The following is a 19,063-nucleotide window of genomic DNA, read 5'->3' as shown; positions in this document are numbered from 1 at the left end:
TGTGGCTTTGATGTGCATTTCCCTACTGACTTTACCAAAGAAGATATACAGATAGAAAATAAATGTATGAAATACCTAGGAATACAGCTAACCAAGGAAAAGTAAGATCTCTACCAGGAGAACTACAAAACCCTGCTGAAAGAAATCAGAGACAACACAAATAAATGGAAAAACATTCCATGCTAATGGATTGGAAGAATCAGTATTGTAAAAATGGCCACACTGCCCAAAGCAATGTACAAGTTCAATGCTATTCTTATTAAGCTGCCAATGTCATTCTTCACAGAACTAGAAAAGTTATTCTAAAATTCATGTGGAAGCAAAAAAGAGTCCAACTAGCCAAGCAATCCTAAGCTAAAACAGCAAAGTTGGAAGCATCATACTGCCTGACTTCAAACAATACTATAAAGCTGCAGTAACCAAAACAGCATGGTACTGGTACAAAAACAGACTTGGAGACCAATGGAACAGAATAGAAAACTCAGAAATAAAGCCATACACGTATAACCATCTGATCATCAACAAGGCTGACAAAGACAAGTAATGGGGAAAGGGATCCCTATTCAATAAATGGTGCTGGTCTAACTGGCTAGCCATATGCAGAAGATTAAAACTGGACCTCTTCCTTTTACCATATATAAAAATTAACTTAGTGCATCAAAGATTTAAATATAAAACATCAAACTGTAAAAAAAATCCTAGAAGACAACGTAAGAAATACTCTTTTCAACGTCAACCTTGGTGAAGAACGTTTGACCAAGTCCTCAAAAGCAACTGCAGCAAAAACATACAAGAAGACATACAAGTGTCCAACAAACATGAAAAAATGCTCAACATCACTGATCATCAGAGAAATGTGAATTAAAACCACAATGAGATACCATCTCACACTAGTCAGCACGGCTATTATCAAAAAGTCAATAAACAACAGATACTGGAGAGGCTGATGAGAAAAGAGAATGCTTATACACTGTAAATGTAAATGTAGTGTAAATTAGTCCAGCCACTATGGAAAGCAGTCCGGAGATTTCTCAAACTTAAAACAGAGCTACCATTGGACCCAGCAATCCCATTACTGAGTATATTCCCAAAGGAAAATAAATCATTCTACCAAAAAGACACATGCACTTGTATGTTCATCTCTGTGCTATTCACAATAGCAAAAACATGGGATCAACTCAGGTGCCCCTCAATGATAGAGTGGATGAAGAAAATGTGGTACATATATACCATGGAATACTATGCAGCCTTAAAAAAGAGTGAAGTCCTGTTTTGCAGCAACATGAATGCAGTTGGAGGCCATAATCCTTAGTGAATTAATGCAGGAATAGAAAACCAAATGCCACATGTTCTCATTTACAAGTGGGAGCTAAATATTGAGCACACATGGACTTAAACATGGGAAGAATAGACAGTGCAGATTACTAGATGGGGGAGAAAGGAGGATACTGGAGGTTGAAAACCTACATATCAGGTACTATACACACTACCTGGGTGATAGGATCTCTACCCTAAACCTCAGCATCATGCAATATTCCTGTGTAACAAACCTGTACATGTACCCCTGTATCTAAAATAAAGACTGAAATTTAAGGGAAAAAAAGAAAAGATACTCAGCATTATATGTCAATAGAGGATTGCCAATTAAAGCAATAATGACATATCACTGTACACCTATTAGAACAACTAAAATCCAAAAAACTGACAATATCAGTTGCTGGAGAGGATGTAGAGCAACAGAAACTCTCATTCACTTCTAGCAGGAATGCAAAATGGTACAGCCAGTTTAGAAAAGTTTGGCAGTTTCTTACAAAGCTAAGCATAGTTTTACCATATGATCCAGCAGTTGCACTCCAACATATTTATCAAACTGATTTAAAAACGTATGTTCACATAAAAACCTGCACAGGAATATTTACAGCAACTTTATTTAAAATCACCAAAAGCTGGAAGCAACCAAGCTTTCTTCAATAAGTGGAGAAACAAACTATGGTACAAATGTACAGTGGAATGTTATTCAATGATAATAAATGAGTTATCAGGAGATGAAAATACATGGATGAACTCTAGGTGCACATTTTTAAGTAAAAGAAGCCAGTCTGAAAAAGTTACATACTTTATGGTTCCAATTGTATGACATTCTGGAAAAGATGAAACTGTAGAGTCAGTAAAGAAGGTCAGTGGTCACCAGAGGTTTGGGGGAGGAAAGAGAGATGAACAAGTAAAGCCCATGGAATTTTTAAAGCAGTGAAACTATTTTGTATGATACTGTAGTGGTGGATGCATGACATGCATTTGTCCAAACCCATAGAACTTTACAGCATAAAGAATGAACCTTAATGTGTCCAGATTTTTAAAAAATTATTTAATAGGTTGGGGGATTCCAGAAAGGATGCAGACTATGATAGGAGAATCTAATTGTATTACAGATGTATGTAACAATCTCAGTGAAGAGAGTAGAGGGAAAAAGTTTTGACTTAAGTAACTTTGGAAATGAGTGGAGTCTGTTAGAATAAAGGCAAGGAGAACTGCACATAACCACTGTACTCTATAAAGTTGTTTCCCACAGTGGTTCAGGTTAACAATTTTGACACTGCTATATGGGTATACTGAAATTAAGCAATTAAGTACATAAATGGGAGATGGTCAAAGCCAAACTTTTTATTGTTGGAGTGGGAATTCACAGTTTAGCAAGGTGATGGGGTTAAAATGATCCATGTGGTAATGAATTCACATTGGAGACATTAGTATGAACTTATGTTCAGCTTAATACAGGTTCAGATGGTTAAATATAGAAAACTTCATAGATATGTGGTTATACTCCAGTTTTAATATACACATGTATATTTCCTTGCTCTGTTAACTGACAGGGACTAGAAATAAGCAAGGGACACAAGTAGTAAATAGTGCCCAAATCTTGCCTTCTAATAACCATGCTCCGAAAAAGGAATTGGGGATCCTTGGAGAAATGGTTTAGTCTAGGACCACGGCTGGCAATGTACAAGAGGAACCTGGAGCATCTTGTAGTGCCAGAAAGTAAGGAATTTCAAAACAAAAACAAAAAAAACAACAAACCCACTACTGTTACATTATGAGTAGTATGTCAAAGAAATGCAAGAGCCAACCGAAAACACTCCCAATGGCCAAGACTAGGAGTAATTTTAGAGTGGAGAAACCTGACAAGCATGACTTTTGGCCACTCATCGAGGTCCATATCAACAGTGATAATCACATTTATTATATGTACCCATGGTCTGATGTGATGAAAATGGCACTCTACTTCTGTGATCTTCCTTCCAAAAACCCATGACCACAATCCAACCATGAGAAAAACATCAGACAAGTTCCAGTAGAGGAGTATGTGCAAAATACCTAACCAGGGCTTCTCCAAACTGTCAAGGTTGTCAAAAACAAGGAACATCTGGGAAACTGTCAAAGCCAAGAGGAGCCTAAAGAGACATGATGACTAAACTTAATATAGGATCCTGGATGGGGTCCCGGAATTACATATATGTATATATGTATATGTGTGTGTATATATATACACACACACACACATATTTTTACATATATATATACACACACACACATATATTTATATATATCTGTATATGTATTAGATAAAAACTTTAAAAAATCTGAATAAACTGAAGGCTTTAGTTAATAATAATGGATCATTACTGGTTCATTGACTAATGAAAGTATAATACTAATGTCAAATGTTAATAATCAGGGACACTGGTTGAGGGGGTATATGGGAACTCTGTACTGTCTTCTCAGGTTTTCTGTAAATACTGTTTGTATTAGTCCGTTTTTACACTGCTATAAAGATACTACCTGAGACTGGGTAATTTACAAACAAAAGAGGCTTAATGGACTCCAAGTTCCACATGGCTGAGGAGGCCTCATGAAACTTACAATCATGGTAGAAAGTGAAGGGGAAGCAGGCACATCTTACATGGCGGCAGGAGAGAGAGAAAAGGGGGAAGCACCAGACACTTATCAAACAACCAGATCTCATTAGAACTCACTCACTACCACAAGAATAGCATGGGGAAAACAGCCCCTGTGATCCAATCACCTCCCATCAGGTCCCTCCCTCAACACATGGGGACTATGAATTTGGATTACAATTCAAAATGAGATTTGGGTGGGGACACAGAGACAAACCATATCACTGTTCTAAAAAATAAAATAAAACATATGTATATAAAAACAAAACAACAACAACAAAAAAAAACAGAAAAACCCTGATGATACAGTTTTCCCATTTTTTCCAATGAGGAAGCTGAAGTTCAGAAGTGTCAAAGTAACTGGCACAAGATGACCCTCCTACTTAAACAGCAGAGGTGGGATTTGAGTTGAGGGACCTTTCTACTGAGTCACACTGACTTTTACCTGTCTGTAGGTGGGACCCCTTCTGTTTCTTTGTTTCCTGTGTATGCACTTATGTGTGGGTGTTTTTTTCTTGTTCTTGCCAGGGGATGGCCTTTACCCTTGAAGAAAGACTGCAGCTTGGAATCCACGGCTTAATCCCACCCTGCTTTCTGAGTCAGGATGTCCAGCTCCTCCGAATCATGAGATATTATGAGCGGCAGCAGAGTGACCTGGACAAGTCAGTACCTAGCGTCTGTTCTCTCTGCTTGGTCCTTGGGCTGAGCTGTCTGTTTCCTATGCTTCACAGAGGGTTTTCTGGAAACTCTCCAGCTAAAAAAGGCTGAGAGCCCAAAGAGATCCCAGACTCAGCCCTACCTTCTAAAGGATTCATAGTCTCCCTGAGAGACAAGGCTTGTTATGACTGAGCCACAGCCAACATGTCCTGGAGGAACTGGAAAGGGAAACTGCATTCCAACCAGTGGAATCTGAAGGGCCTCTGGGAAGTGGTAGAAGCTGAGTCAGCATAAGAAGCACTGATAAGACTTCAGCAGACAGCAGTGGGGTTCAGGGAGAATGTTTCACTGAGAGGGACGAAATGGAGCAAAGACGTAGAGACAGGCATGTTAAGGAAGTGGTACGTAGCTTGGGTTCCTGGAATTAGGGGGACGTGGTGGGGGAGAGGGAAATGGACAGGGGACACCTTAGGATAGACCTAGATGTCATTTGTTGGAGGCTATGGGCAACAGTTAATAACCCTGTCTCCTCTCTGAGTTCTCCTCCAATAGAGATCCAGACATAAAGAGCCAATGGGGAATCATGGGGTCAACTTTATCAGCTTTACTAAACAAGGGAGTCACTTCCCAGGTCGCATGGCTATAAATGGGCACAGCTGGAATTTGAACACAGAGACCTGGCTCCAGAGTCTATGCTTTTCATTTCTCTGGTATGCTACAGCTAAGATGCAGCAGAGACCAGTGGCTACAAGACTAGACTCTAGTACTAGACCGAGTTCAAATCCATATTCTACCCCTTAATAGCAGAAGTTACTTAGCAAAAGTTACTTAGCCTCTATGGGTCTTTTCCCATTAGTACAATGAGTACCATAGGGAAAACTCATAGGGTTGTTACGAGGATTAAATGCCTTAGTATTTGTGTTGTGCTTAGAACAGTGCCTGGCACATAGTAGGCAGTATGTCAGTGTTTGTCAAGTAAATATGTCACCTTGTTATTGGCTCTAGCAGAAATGTAGGAAGAAGATAAGGAATCCCCCTCTTAGAACAAACAAACTCTAGAACTTGGCCAGTTCAATCTATAGAACAAACTGGCCAAGACTTTGGGTCCTTGAGGGTGTGGCTGTCCCCCTAGGGGCAGAGCTCAGCAGCATGCCAGGGTCACCCTGCACTCATATTCCTCTGTTTCCCTCATACCATCCATTGCTTCTGAGTGGTGATGAGCACAGAAGCCTCTGCTCATACCTCCACCCCTACTCCCAAAGCTCTAAACTCAAAGGGTGTTCGTCACATTAACTCCAAGGCCATACTGTAGTCAGGCCAAATATCCTCTCCCTCTTTTTTATCTAACTCTAATTGGGTCTAGCTAAGTCACTCTGAAGAGCAAGCCAGAAATGACACAATGAATTCAACTAATAGGATGAGACACGCCCTAAATTTGAATAATCTGAACCTTCTCCTTTTGTTATATTTATAAAGAAAAAATCAAGTCCAAAGTGAAATCCGCTTCCTACAGATATTAAGCTCTAAACGTTAAATTAAAAAATCCTTCCCTCCCAGTTATTTCCAGCTAGATGGGCCTCACTCATAGATCTGGGGAAACATTCCAGGCTCAGGGACAGAAGAGTGTGCCCATTCCTGGGAGTTCTAGAGGCTCATCCCTGATGCTGCTTGACCACCTTGACCCGCTTATTTCCAGGAGTCCCTCATTTTACAGGGTGCTTGGGGACATGCTAAGAAAACTCCTCATGTTCTTTCGAGTAAGGGCAGTGGTGTGCTGGTAAATCTTTAATAACTGGTTCTCTGTGTGGGGTGAGGAATGGGGTAGGAAATTACGGCATCCACCAGATTCCATAGTGTAAATACTTGTATGATGGCTAGTTTCAGCTTACCAGTTTGACATAACTGAAGGTAGAACTGAGAAAAGATGTGCACAAATGGCTATTGGGTAAGAGAATCCCACACTGGCAATGGGCTGAGATCCTGGCTCTTCCTGAGTATCAGTCCTCTCTTGCTAGAAACACCTTCCAGAGCACAGTTTTTAGTTTTCCACCAAAGGACCAATTCCTTTGGTAGAGAGGAGAAGGCTGAGACCCAAGAGGTCACACAAGACTTTCCCAAGTTCACACAGCTAATAAATGGCAGCGCTGGGATTCAAACCCAGGATCCTGATGTCATGCCCAGTGATCATTTCACCAGACCACAGATGTTTTCCCCCTGTTAGAGCATTTCTCCCATCCCTCCTGATGCCAGAGCATCAAGTACCTTGGTACTCTCCCCAAGATTATTATCCAGAAAGGTTGTGATATTAGCAGTCACACTTAATTGTGAATTTCAACCCCTAGGTTTTCTCTCACAGAGGTTTTTGCATTCTTAGGAGTCTGAATGGAAGGCTCTTTTCCTGGCTTAGTGATTTCAGGTTTCAGGGATCAGGTAAAAGAGAGATTATTTTTACAAATCACAATTTGTAACAGGAACCAGCCCAGTGTGGTAGGAGAGGCCAGTCCATAGAGTGCTTACATGCCCAGGATTTTCCTTTACCCTACCCCACCCCCAGAATGTTACTATGCTATTGTTATTTCATTAATGTTCATAAGCATCTTGAACAATGGTTGAGAGCACAGATTCCAGAGTCAGACTGCTTAGATTCAAATTCCCACCCTGCCATGGACCTGGGGTGAGTCAGTTTCTCTCTACATTAGTCTCCTTGCCTCTAAAATAGCAAGAATTATAATCCCTACTTCACAAGCCATCGGAGGTTTTAAAGGAGTTATTGTAAAATATTTAGAACCGTACCTTCACCATGTATAATAATAAGCACCACAAGCAGGTCATCTTCACATTTCGTAGCTGTTGAAGCTCATACTCAGGGCAGATGGCTTGCCCATGAAGGTGCCCTTGTAGCTGGGCAGGAGCGGGAGCCCTGGGTCTTTGCACCACACCACAGAGGCATCAGGGCCTGCTGCTACCCCATGTCAGCTTGCTTTTTCTCTCCCTTTCCAAGGTACATAATTCTCATGACACTCCAAGACCGGAACGAGAAGCTCTTCTACCGAGTGCTGACTTCAGATGTGGAGAAGTTCATGCCTATCGTGTACACACCTACCGTGGGGCTGGCCTGTCAGCACTATGGCCTCACCTTCCGCAGGCCCCGGTGAGCCCCCATGGAGTGAGGGCTCCGGGAGGGGCTGCCTCATAGAGGGGAATAAATTCTTTCCACCGTTCATGCATGTATTGGGACCCTGGAGGCTAACTCCTGAATGGGTCAGTGGTCCAACAAAAAGACATTTGATTTGAAGCATTTGCTCAGGAAAATGACCCCGTAAGCAGATAAATGAGCGGAAAGAGTAGCTAGCAAGGGGATATCGAATCTTCTTCACTTCCAAATAATAAATGCCCAGCATGCTCAGAGTTGACCTGAGAGAGTTCAGGTTGTATTTCTCTCATTATCAACCTGTCACTTCTCTCGCCCTCTCTGGTCATCTCCAAAGTACCAACAGCTCTCCTGCCAATTCAGGCCAATGAATAATAGAACGTTGGATACCAAAGACTGAATTTTTTTGCTGTCTCGAAAAACCAGCATATCTTCCTTCAGGCTTGACTCAGATTCTACTTTAAATGTCATTTTATTAGACAAAATTTTGGCACTCCGTTTTCTTTCAAAGCCAAAGAATTTTGAGCAGTTTTCTAAAGCAATCAGTTTTTTTTTTTCATAATGACTTCAGAATATATGTTTAAAAAAAAGAAAAAATGGTAAGGTCCTCAGGGGAAGTTGCCTTATAATCATAAATACATAGTTCTAGCACTAATGTTAAAAGAGCTACCTGGTTTATTATATGTAATGGAACATTGTTCTAGTCTACGTTCAAATATGTAACATACTGTGCACAGATGTGTAATTTACATTTATGTAGAATTTATAAGTCAGTGTTTGTAAATCACACATTATATGGGGAACATGTAATCATGAATTCAAAACGGCTTTAATTTAGAAAAACAATCTTCTAGTTTTGTAGCCAGCATTTGGGTTGAATATTGCAAGATGGTTACAGTGTGTTCCCAATGCCAGTCCTGTTTCTTTCTGGGTCCCACTGTTACCATTGGCAAAGGACAGCACATCAAACCCCATCCTGATGGTGGTGCGTCTGGCTGTTGCAGCAGACACGTCCTCATCACTCAGAACAGCTAAGCTTTTGCAAACCTATAGAGGCCCACTATGCCAGGGCCCCATAGCAGTTCTGGTCTTCAACATGCTGCTTTCAACAGGAAAGAGACTCCTGTTCTCTTATTCCCATTCCCGAAACCAATAGTGGCAGAGACATTAGGAGCTGATGGTACATTTCTGAAGGATGCAGGACTGTATGTACTTCCCTGTTCCTATGCAGAAATGATCCTTTCTGCACAGATCAGCTCATGGCATTTCATCTGAGGCATTTAGCAGCTCCCTAGGGCTTAAAGAATCAAGACCAACACTTTGATAGATCTAAGCCTGTCACAGCCCAGCTCCAAAATTCAATGTCCTAGCTACTCTGATCTGTTCTCCATGCCCAAGTACACCGATGTTCTTCTCCATGCCTATGCACATATGGTCCTGTCTGCCTCAAACTCCTGCATCTCCCCTTTCCTTGGTCTCCACTCATCATAATTCAGGTTATCCTTCAAGGCCCACCCCAAGGGTCAACTTCTCCATGGAGCCCTCTCCATCCCCTCAGGCTGAACTGATCACCCCTTTTTTGGCCTCCTCAAAATCCATTACACATACTTCTTCTATCCTACAGTTTTCTTTTTTGTTTTTCATGTTTTTAGTTATTGTTTGTATATAACTCTCTTCTACTAGAATACAAACTTCTTGAAAGGGCAAGAAACATGATGGATCAGTTGTGTATTCTAGACCAATACTTGGCAAGTAATTGTCACTTAGTTGGGAAAGTAATGCTGTGTACTCACTGTGAAGAATTGGTTCTTTGCAGTCCGCCCCGAATTTTAATCTCCTTGACCCTGGGTGATTTTCTTATCTTCTCTCTGCCTTAATTTCCACATTTATAAAATCGAGGTAACAATACTACCTACTTCAATCATTATGAGGGTAAAATGAGAAGTGTGGATCAGGTACCTGGCAGAAAATTGGAACCAGATAAATGTCAGTGTCTATTTCTCTTCAGTAACTATTGTAGAAAGGAGAAAGGATTAATAGATGTAGAGTCATATTATACATTGCATGTTTAAATATTTACCAAGAAAGTAGAATCATTGAACATGTAACAAACTAAGACTTTTAACTTCAGAAGGAAACCGAACCCAAGATGATGCAAACATACATAATTTTGCTTTTCCAGAACCAGCTTTTTCCTGAAGAGGACCTTTATCCCCCTAAGGCAAGATTAACCATCTCCCCTGACTAAGATCTTATGGAAATTCAAGTGTATCCCACTCTGGCCCCTATTGCCAGGATGTGTGGAAGCCCTCACTCCATAAGCTCCTATGGAAACTAGATTGTAGTGGCTTCATTTGGTTCCAGATAAACTAGTATCAGGGTCAGGACCTTGCATATGCAACAGGCTTGTGAAAGTAGAATTTGCCTCCAGAGCCCACTCCAGAATCCAGGGAAACCACCAGGACTGAATTTACATATCTTAACTCATTTAATTATTACAACCTCCCTAGGAGGTAGGCCCTATTTTTATCTCAATTGCAGATGGGAAAACTGAGGCACAGGGAAATAACTTACCCAAAGTCACATATAGTTTATAACCAGCAAAGCCAGGGCCCAACCCAATCTGAACCAAAGTGTAGACAGGCAACCACCACACTACACTGACTCTTATAGTTTAGGACTGTGCACAGCTGGTGGGCATTCTGGGTGGGATGTCGTTGCAGCTCCAGGAATGTTTGACTGCCCAGGGGTCTCAGGTGGGGATTGCTAGATACCATTTCTAGAGCTCTCCTGGGAGGAATTGATCCAGCAAGGTCCCAGGGCCTGCAGCTGGGTGAGCTTGAGGCAGGCTTGGGCAGACTTAACCGTCTTCTTGAATTAGTCCCTCACACTCTTGGTTCAGACTTCCCGAATATGTTGTGCACAAACCCTTCTTCAGATGATTACCCAATTAAGTTATTTGACATGTGACATTCTGAGTTGTTGCTCTAGGTTTCCATCTGGCTGCTTTCCAGGTGTGGATTCCACACCTGCCTTGTTCCTGAGAGAAATAAAAGTCTGGGCTCCGCCCAAGCCCTGAACTTCATCTGAGACCTGGCTTGGACTTACTTTGTGGATTAGCATCTGAAGGGAGGACAGTCCCGAGGCTGAGAGGGAGAGAGCCAGCGCCTTCTCAGTTTCTGAAATGATAAACACTCCTGCCAGGTTCCCAAGAACAATGAAGTCCTCTGTAAAAGTGTCTGGCCCCCCACCAAAGCTAATTACATCCAGCTGATGCTAAAATGGAGCCATCAACCTGCCTGGGGCTCTGCATCACCTCACAACCAGGGAAAGAGTATCTCAGGGGCACCTGAGCGTCCCTGGGCAGATAGGCACCACAGAAGGTTCTGGGCTCTGGTGGAGCCTCCTCTGCCTCATCCTGCCTCTCACCTGACACATTCTCTGCATGCGCCTCCATGAGCCTGGCTTAGGGGAATGCCCCCTGAAGGTCAGTCACTAGTGTGTGAGCTGGAAGAGGTGAAAGCCAGAGGTGAGGCTGGGTGGAGGCTGAGATAGAACTCAACCCAGAGGAAGAGGGTGGGGAGGAAGCCAATATGGGGTCCAGTGTCAGTGAATACTCTCCCTTTCCCAGGCCACATCACTCTTGACCAGCCCTGTCTTCACACGCCTTATCCTCTTGGGCTCCAAGCAATGTGCTGCACCCGCCTGTAAACCTAACATTTCCTGGCTTTGGTATAGGTCTAACCTGTATGGATGATGGAGATCTGAAAGAAAACATTATGACACTTGTTAAAGATGGTAAGGCAGACTTTATTCAGGAGCTGGAGAGCAGGGGACTACGATAGACATATAACTATGGCAGAGGAGTCTTGCAGTGAGGGAGAGAGATTGGGCTCAACTCTGACTCCAATAAGGACAAATGGGGATTTATAACCCAGGAACAGCATGGGGGGCAGTGCTTGGAAAATTACTAGGAGGAAACATCAAGAATAGGGGGTTTCCGGTTAAATTGATAGGATGGGATTATTGCTGAAGGCAGGCCAGAGTCCTGAGATAACAAGGGTGGCGAGTTACCAAAGGTAGGTGGAAGATTTTAGCCAAAACGACTTAGCAGGATTCTTGCTCAAACTGGATTCTACAAGGACAGGGAGGGAAGCCCAATGTCTGACCTAGTCAAAGGAGACTCAGGAGCCCAACTAAAGTTTTGGTCGAAGGAGAGTATTTGTCAGAGGGCTGGGTTGTAGGTAGTAGAAGCAGCACAGACTTTGAAGCCAGGCAGTCTTGGCCTTGAATCTCAGCTCCTGAAGACTTTTGGCAATTAATTTAGCACCTCCTCAGCCTCCTCATATGTAAAATGGAAATAACACCTATTCACATGTCTGCTTGGGAAGATTCAGTGAGATTCCAAATGTAAAGGGCCTGGCGCTAGTAAGAGCTCAGCAGCTGTGATCTGCTTGATCCAGGACCCCCAGGAGTTGTCATCTACTCAGTCACCCCACCGAAGAATACACACTGTAAACCTGCTGAGGCCACCCCAGTCCTCTGAAGTACTGCCACACTCTGTTGTTTGATTCAGACCTGAAATCATCTGTACTTGCACTTAACTAGCAAATCATTAGTAAGTATGTGTGAGGAATTAGAGATCGGGCTGTGATGAGTTAGAAAGGTGAGGCTGGGAAGTGGGACTTGGTTTTATATAGTCAGAGGCTCTGTGGAAAGTACCTGAAGATGTATTTGGACAAAGCCAGCAACCCTTGGCCCTGAGCCAAGCTGCTGTCTTTCTTATCTGCAAACAGGTGGTCTTCTGCACACCAGCCAATAACATATATACAGGATATTAATAGTTACCATTTATTGAATGCATGTACTTCTTATGGGAGGGACGTGGTCTAGCTATTTTGTGTGCATTATTATTGAGCCCTACAACAACCCCTCGAGGTGCTTATTATTTCACTGAGATGAAAATGAAAGCTAACTTATCTAAGACAATCACAGCTGACCCAGAGCCAATTTCCTGTGCTATATTCCTGAATTCATAGTCCAGTTTCTGCTTGGCCCTGGTAAACATGACACCTCATTCTGGCCTTCACTTAAACTCCCTTGCCAGACAGGTCTGCACCCAGGAGAGGCACACACATGTGTGCACACACACACTCTCACACTTGGGAGGCATAGCATATCACGTTGGACAGAGCACTTGGGCTGGAGTCAGAGGTAGTGGTTCAGCCCGCTCATCTAAATACCATGTGGTCTTGGAGCCTAGCTACTCCACTGCAAGTTCAGATCACAGGAACTATCCACCTTGTGGGATCATTATGAGGGTCAGAAGGGCTAAACGCATGTGAACATGCTTTATCAATTGTAAAGTTCCTCATAAGCTTAAAGCAGGAGTATTACTTTTTCATCTCTTCTTCCCCCTCACCCCATACCTGTAAGAGGATATGGTTAAGGTTCACATTTACCTCCTTGGAGTTTCCTGCTTCCTGCTCAATATGTCTGGTATGCTTCATTTTCTTGCATTGGAACCTTCTTGTCTTCAACCACCTCCACCAGCAACCCTCACGTGCACATGCATGTGCACGTACACCCAGAGCGACCCCTGGACACGAATCACATGCCTCTGCTTCCTAAATACCCACTGGAGCTCATTTCCAACTCTACGCAAGACCAATGAATGTCAACACTTTGATCAAAGCCACTCTGGAAAACAAAGACAACCTTGCCCCAGTAAATGGAGAGATCCCTGACACCCAGGGCATGGTTTTTGAGCACATCACAACACAGTTCCAACCCAGCTGTCCATTGATTGGGAATATGCACAAACACACACACATACTCCCAGGACAACTGGGAGGCAAGCAGAAAGCAAGCACTAGCATCATCAAACCAGCCTCCTGACCAATCTGAGGGCACCAAAGCACTGATTCCTTTGGCCAAGACTGCTTGACATTCCAATTCCACCCAGACTCTGCTGCCAGACTTTCAGCTATGCTGCTGGAAAGGCTTTCTTGAGTAGAGTGTGTGCAAGGCCTGCAGCCGGTTCTGGTTAATGTCTCATCTGGCTCTTTTAGTCCCTTGTCCTTGGCTGTTATAGGGAGAGCACTGGATTGGGAGTCAGGAGATCTGGGTTCTACCCCTCAACCATCCCCTTTCTGGCTACAACTCCTTAGGCAAGTCACTTAGCTCATTAGCCTCTAGTAACAGTGGTAGGGTTCTGCTGCATGGCTTCCATGATCTCCTCTAGCTCTAACATTTTATGATCTAGTAACCCAAACTCTATAACCAAGTTAGAAATAGATCTTTAAGTGATCCATGGTAATATTATGCAGCCAAACCTAAGTTTCCCCACCTGTAAAATTAAGAGGGTCTAGTTAGAGCACCAATTCTCAGTCCTGGCTGTGCACTTGAAGTGTCTAGGGAGCTGTAAATCAGAATCCCTGAAGTGGAGCCCAGGCATCTCTGGTTTTCAGAAGCTCTTCAGAGGACTCTAATGGGCAGCAAGGGCTGAGAACTGCTGAGCTGGGTGTTCCCTGAAATTCCTTACAGCTTGAATCTTCTGTGACTTTTAGGGAGTTGATAAACTGCATCCCGTATATTCCAGCCCATCCAAACCTGGAAGTACTCTTGAAGGTTGAGGTCATAATAAGATAACAGAACCTTCGTTTCCAACTCAACCTTCAGTAAGCCAAATTGTTCAGCCCCACCACCCAAGCTCCCTCATCTCATTCATAGTGTTGGTGGGGGGAGTTCTACATCTGCCATCCTCCTCTCTCCCCCAATTTCCTCTCAGTACACAAGTTCCTATCACTACACAGAAGTCTCACTTCCAAGTTTCACTCTTATTCTCTTGACTCCCCCATGTAATCACCTACTTTGTAATGGTAATAGCTGCCCACTCATGTGATGGCAATAATTGATTAGATAGGAGCAAACATCTGGCTCAAGTGTGGTTAATCATTTAGGTAACCGTGTGACCAGTGTGGCCTGGCTCAAGAGATGCACTGGGCCAGTTAATGTCCTTTTCAAGAATTTGAAATGAGATATGATAGAAGTCATATAGAAAGAATTTTCCACTTGGGAAGAAAAATTAAAGCAAAAAGGATACCGTGGTTTAGACTTTAGAGTTAGGTTGTGGTAGGCCAATGGCAAATGCCAGCTAAGAAGGAACAGAAAATAATAGAGCTGGAAGTAAAGGAATATTTTGGAGAGAGGAGATAAGAGCAGATGGGAGAGAAACAGGGAAAAACACAGAGAGAGTGGTCCCTCGAGCTGCCTCAGTTCATGACAGCTTTCCATTCCAGTTCCTGTCCAAAACTTTACAATAGGCACTCTTTCTCCAGAGGTAACTTAAGTGAACTTCTGCCTTAGGTAACTAGAACAGCCAAACTGAAAAAGAGCTATGAAATCAGATGGATCTGATCCCTTGTGAATAGGCTGGATGGAGCTAACAGGTTAAAGTAAGTATCTCAACTTTAATGAGCATTAAATTCACCTGGAGGGCTTGTTAAAACAGCGTGAGCAAGTCTGGGAGGAGACCAGAGAATTTATGTATTAACAAGGTCCAGGTTATGTTGATGCTTCTGGCCAGGGACCACACTTTGAGAAGCACCAGACGAAAGGATGATGAAAGGCAGCTCACTGCAAAGTGAACAGAGACCATCAGAAGGAGGTAGGAGTAGTAGATATTTCCACAGTCCACTGTACATTAGTAGATGGAGCTGGAAGTCATGAAATATGGGTTCCTGTCATGAACTAGCAGCATGACCTATAATCCTCCCCCTTTCTGGACCTCACTTTCCTCATCTATAAAGTAACGATATTGGTAGATGATCTCAGGGCTCCTTCCAGCCCTTGCAGTCTTTCATTTTTCTTGCAGATTGGAGCACCGTGGCTACAAATTTGCCTCTGAGGTTTCTGGCATTTAAGGGAGGAAAATGCAAAAGTTAATGAAAACACATACTTTTCATTTTCTGACAAGAAAAAGCTTGCAGGCTTATCTGCAGAAGTGTCATTTTTTTGCTAAGAGCTCTGATTCACAAATGGGCACCTTCCCAGACAGACCAGCTGGGCAATCCAGAATCTGTCATGGATTATTTGATGCCGCGACTTGGGAATCGATGCCGGAATAGATCTTAGGAAGGTGGCAGGAGAAGGAGTCCTTCCAAAGCATAAGGTTGTTCAGCTGTTATTTGACATGAATGTCACATGGAGTAAGTGAATTGTATCTAGATCCCACATTGCTGAAATACTTTGGAACAGAGGTAGAGGAGAGAAGGAACATTTATTTTTGTGTCTGAATTATATAGATTTCAATCACTGAGGGAATTAGCTTATTTTTTTTAGTGAAAGCTTTGAGATTTGCATCTGAAAAAGGGAGTTTGTGCTTAAATGCACGTGTCCTGCCTGGGACTTTAATATTCAGAAGGAGCAGCTTGCTCTCGGGAAAGGACAGACACTCCTCAGCCATCCACAAGTTTGGGTGGGAGTGAAGGTGGCAATGTCTGAGCAGCCCTCACAAATGCAGAGATTGTTTTCCTTACTTAAATGGGAGACAGACGCACTTTATTAACTAGAACAGGATGTTCTGGGTTGACTTCCTTTAGCCAAAGGCATTATTCCCTGGCAATTTAAACAAACTGACTTTTGTTTCTTTTTTATCTGGCTCTGTCCTTTTCCTCCTTTGTCCCTGGCAATCACAGCCATGGTGATCAAAAGGATAGGTGGGGAGAATTTCCTAGCCCTGACAAGGAAATACGTACATGCAAGCAGGAGTTGAGTGGACCATTCCTCAGATAACCTTCATCTCCCATTGACCTATAAAATGCACTAAGTGTTCCGTTTGCTCACACTGAGTTTCATCTAAAAAGAGTGGCTTCTTTTTTTGTTGTTTTGTTTTGAATTATTTAATTTATTTTTATTTTATTTTATTATACTTTAAGTTCTGGGATACATGTGCAGAACGTGCAGGTTTGTTACATAGGTATATACATGCCATGGTGGTTTACTGCACCCATCAACCCATCATCTACATTAGGTATTTCTCCTAATGTTATCCCTCCCACAGCCCTCCATCCCCTGACAGGCCCCAGTGTGTGATGTTCCCCTCCCTGTGTCCATGTGTTCTCATTGTTAAACTCTCACTTATAAGTGAAAACATGTTTCATTTTCTGTGCCTGTGTTAGTATGCTGAAAATGATAATTTCCAGCTTCACCCATGTCCCTGCAAAGAACATGAACTTATCCTTTTTTATGGCTGCATAGTATTCCATGGTGTATATGTGTCATATTTTCTTTATCCAGTCTATCATTGATGGGCATTTGGATTGGTTCCAAGTCTTTGCTATAGTGAATAGTGCTGCAATAAACACATGCATGCATGTGTCTTTATGCTGGAATGATTTATAATCCTTTGGGTATATACCCAGTAATGGGATTGCTGGGTCAAATAGTATTTCTGGTTCTAGATCCTTGAGGAATCGCCACACTGTCTTCCGCAATGGTTGAACTAATTTACACTCCCACCAACAGTGTAAAAGTGTTCCTATTTCTCCACATCCTCCAGCATCTGTTGTTTCCTGACGTTTTAATGATCACCATTCTAACTGGTGTGAGATGGTATCTCATTGTGGTTTTGATTTGCATTTATCTAATGACCAGAGATGATGAGCTTTTTTTCATATTTTTGTTGGTGGCATTAATGTCTTCTTTTGAGAAGTGTCTGTTCATATCTGTCACCCACTTTTTGATGGGGTTGTCTGTTTTCTTCTTGTAAATTTGTTTAAGTTCTTTGTAGATTCTGGATATTAGCCCTTTGTCAGATGGATAGATTGCAAAATTTTTCTCCCATTCTGTAGGTTGTCTGTTCACTCTGATGATAGTTTTTTTGGCTGTGCAGAAGCTTTTTAGTTTTACTAGATCCTGGTTATCAATTTTGGCTTTTGTTGCCACTGCTTTTGGTGTTTTAGTGATGAAGTCTTTGCCCTTGCCTGTGTCCTGAATGGTATTGCCTAGGTTTTCTTCTAGGGTTTTTATGGTTTTAGGTCTTGTATTTAAGTCTTTAATCCACCTTGAGTAAATTTTTGTATAAGGTGTAAGGAAGGGGTCCGGTTTCAGTTTTCTGCACATGGCTAGCCAGTTTTCCCAACACCATTTATTAAATAAGGAATCCTTTCCCTATTGCTTGTTTTTGTCAGGTTTGTCAAAGATCAGAGGGTTGTAGATGTGTGGCATTATTTCTGAGGCCTCTGTTCTGTTCCATTGGCCTATATGTCTGTTTTAGTACCAGTACCATGCTATTTTGGTTACTGAAGCCTTGTAGTATTTGAAGTCAGGTAGCATGATGCCTCCAGCTTTGTTCTTTTTGCTTAGGATTGTCTTGGCTATGTGGGCTCTTTTTTGGTTCCATATGTAATTTAAAGTAGTTTTTTTCTAATTCTGTGAAAAAAGTCAATGGTAGCTTGATGGGGATAACATTGAACCTGTAAACTACTTTGGGCAGTATGGCCATTTTTCACAATATTGATTCTTCCTATCCCTGAGCATGCTTGGTGGGGATAGCATTGAATCTGTAAACTACTTTGGGCAGTATGGCCATTTTCACAATATTGATTCTTCCTATCCGTGAGCATGGAATGTTTTTCCATTTGTTTGTGTCCTGTCTCATTTCCTTGAGCAGTGGTTTGTAGTTCCCCTTGAATGGGTCCTTCACCTCCCTTGTAAGTTGTATTTCTAGGTATTTTATTCTCTTTTTAGCAATTGTGAATGGGAGTTCACTCATGATTTGGCTTTCTGTTTGTTTATTATTGGTGTATAGGAATGCTTCCGATTTTTGCACACTGATTTTGTATCCTCACACTTTGCTGAAATTGCTTATCAGCTTAAGGAGATTTTGGACTGAGATGATGGAGTTTTCTAAATATACACCATGTTATTTGCAAACAGAGACAATCTGACTTCCTCTCTTCCGATTTGAATACCCTTTATTTCTTTCTCTTGCCTGATTGCCCTGGCCAGAACTTCCAACAGTAGGTTGAATAGGAGTGATGAAAGAGGGCATCCTTGTCTTGTGCTGGTTTTCAAAGGGAATGCTTCCAGCTTTTGCTCATTCAGTATGATATTGGCTGTGGGTTTGTCATACATAGCTCTTATTATTTTGAGATACATTCCATCGATAGTTCATTGAGAGTTTTTAACAGGAAGCGGTGTTGAATTTTATCGAAGGCCTTTTTTACATCTATGAGATAATCATGTGGTTTTTGTCATTGGTTCTGTTTATGTGGTGGATTACATTTATTGATTTGTA

At 42.2% G+C, this 19,063-nt stretch overlaps 1 protein-coding gene across 18 annotated transcripts in view; it reads left to right on the top strand.

The window, feature by feature from the left end:
- ME3 (malic enzyme 3) overlaps positions 1-19,063 on the top strand; it is a 321,404-nt gene that overhangs the window by 94,567 nt on the left and 207,774 nt on the right. For all 18 annotated transcript variants that reach the window (XR_012423600.1, XR_012423598.1, XR_012423596.1 and 15 more), the window contains 2 exons: positions 4,482-4,615; positions 7,612-7,761. Coding sequence is in view for 8 of the 18 variants with exons in the window: in XM_074015035.1 (XP_073871136.1) it covers positions 4,482-4,615; positions 7,612-7,761 (284 nt within the window). In the remaining 10 variants the exon portion in view is untranslated. The remainder of the gene's footprint in view (positions 1-4,481; positions 4,616-7,611; positions 7,762-19,063) is intronic.

Source organism: Macaca fascicularis, chromosome 14, assembly GCF_037993035.2.
Source record: "Macaca fascicularis isolate 582-1 chromosome 14, T2T-MFA8v1.1".
Lineage (NCBI taxonomy): Eukaryota > Metazoa > Chordata > Mammalia > Primates > Cercopithecidae > Macaca > Macaca fascicularis.
The sequence above is the reverse complement of the archived record's forward strand: the minus strand, read 5'-3'. Positions and strand labels throughout refer to the sequence as shown.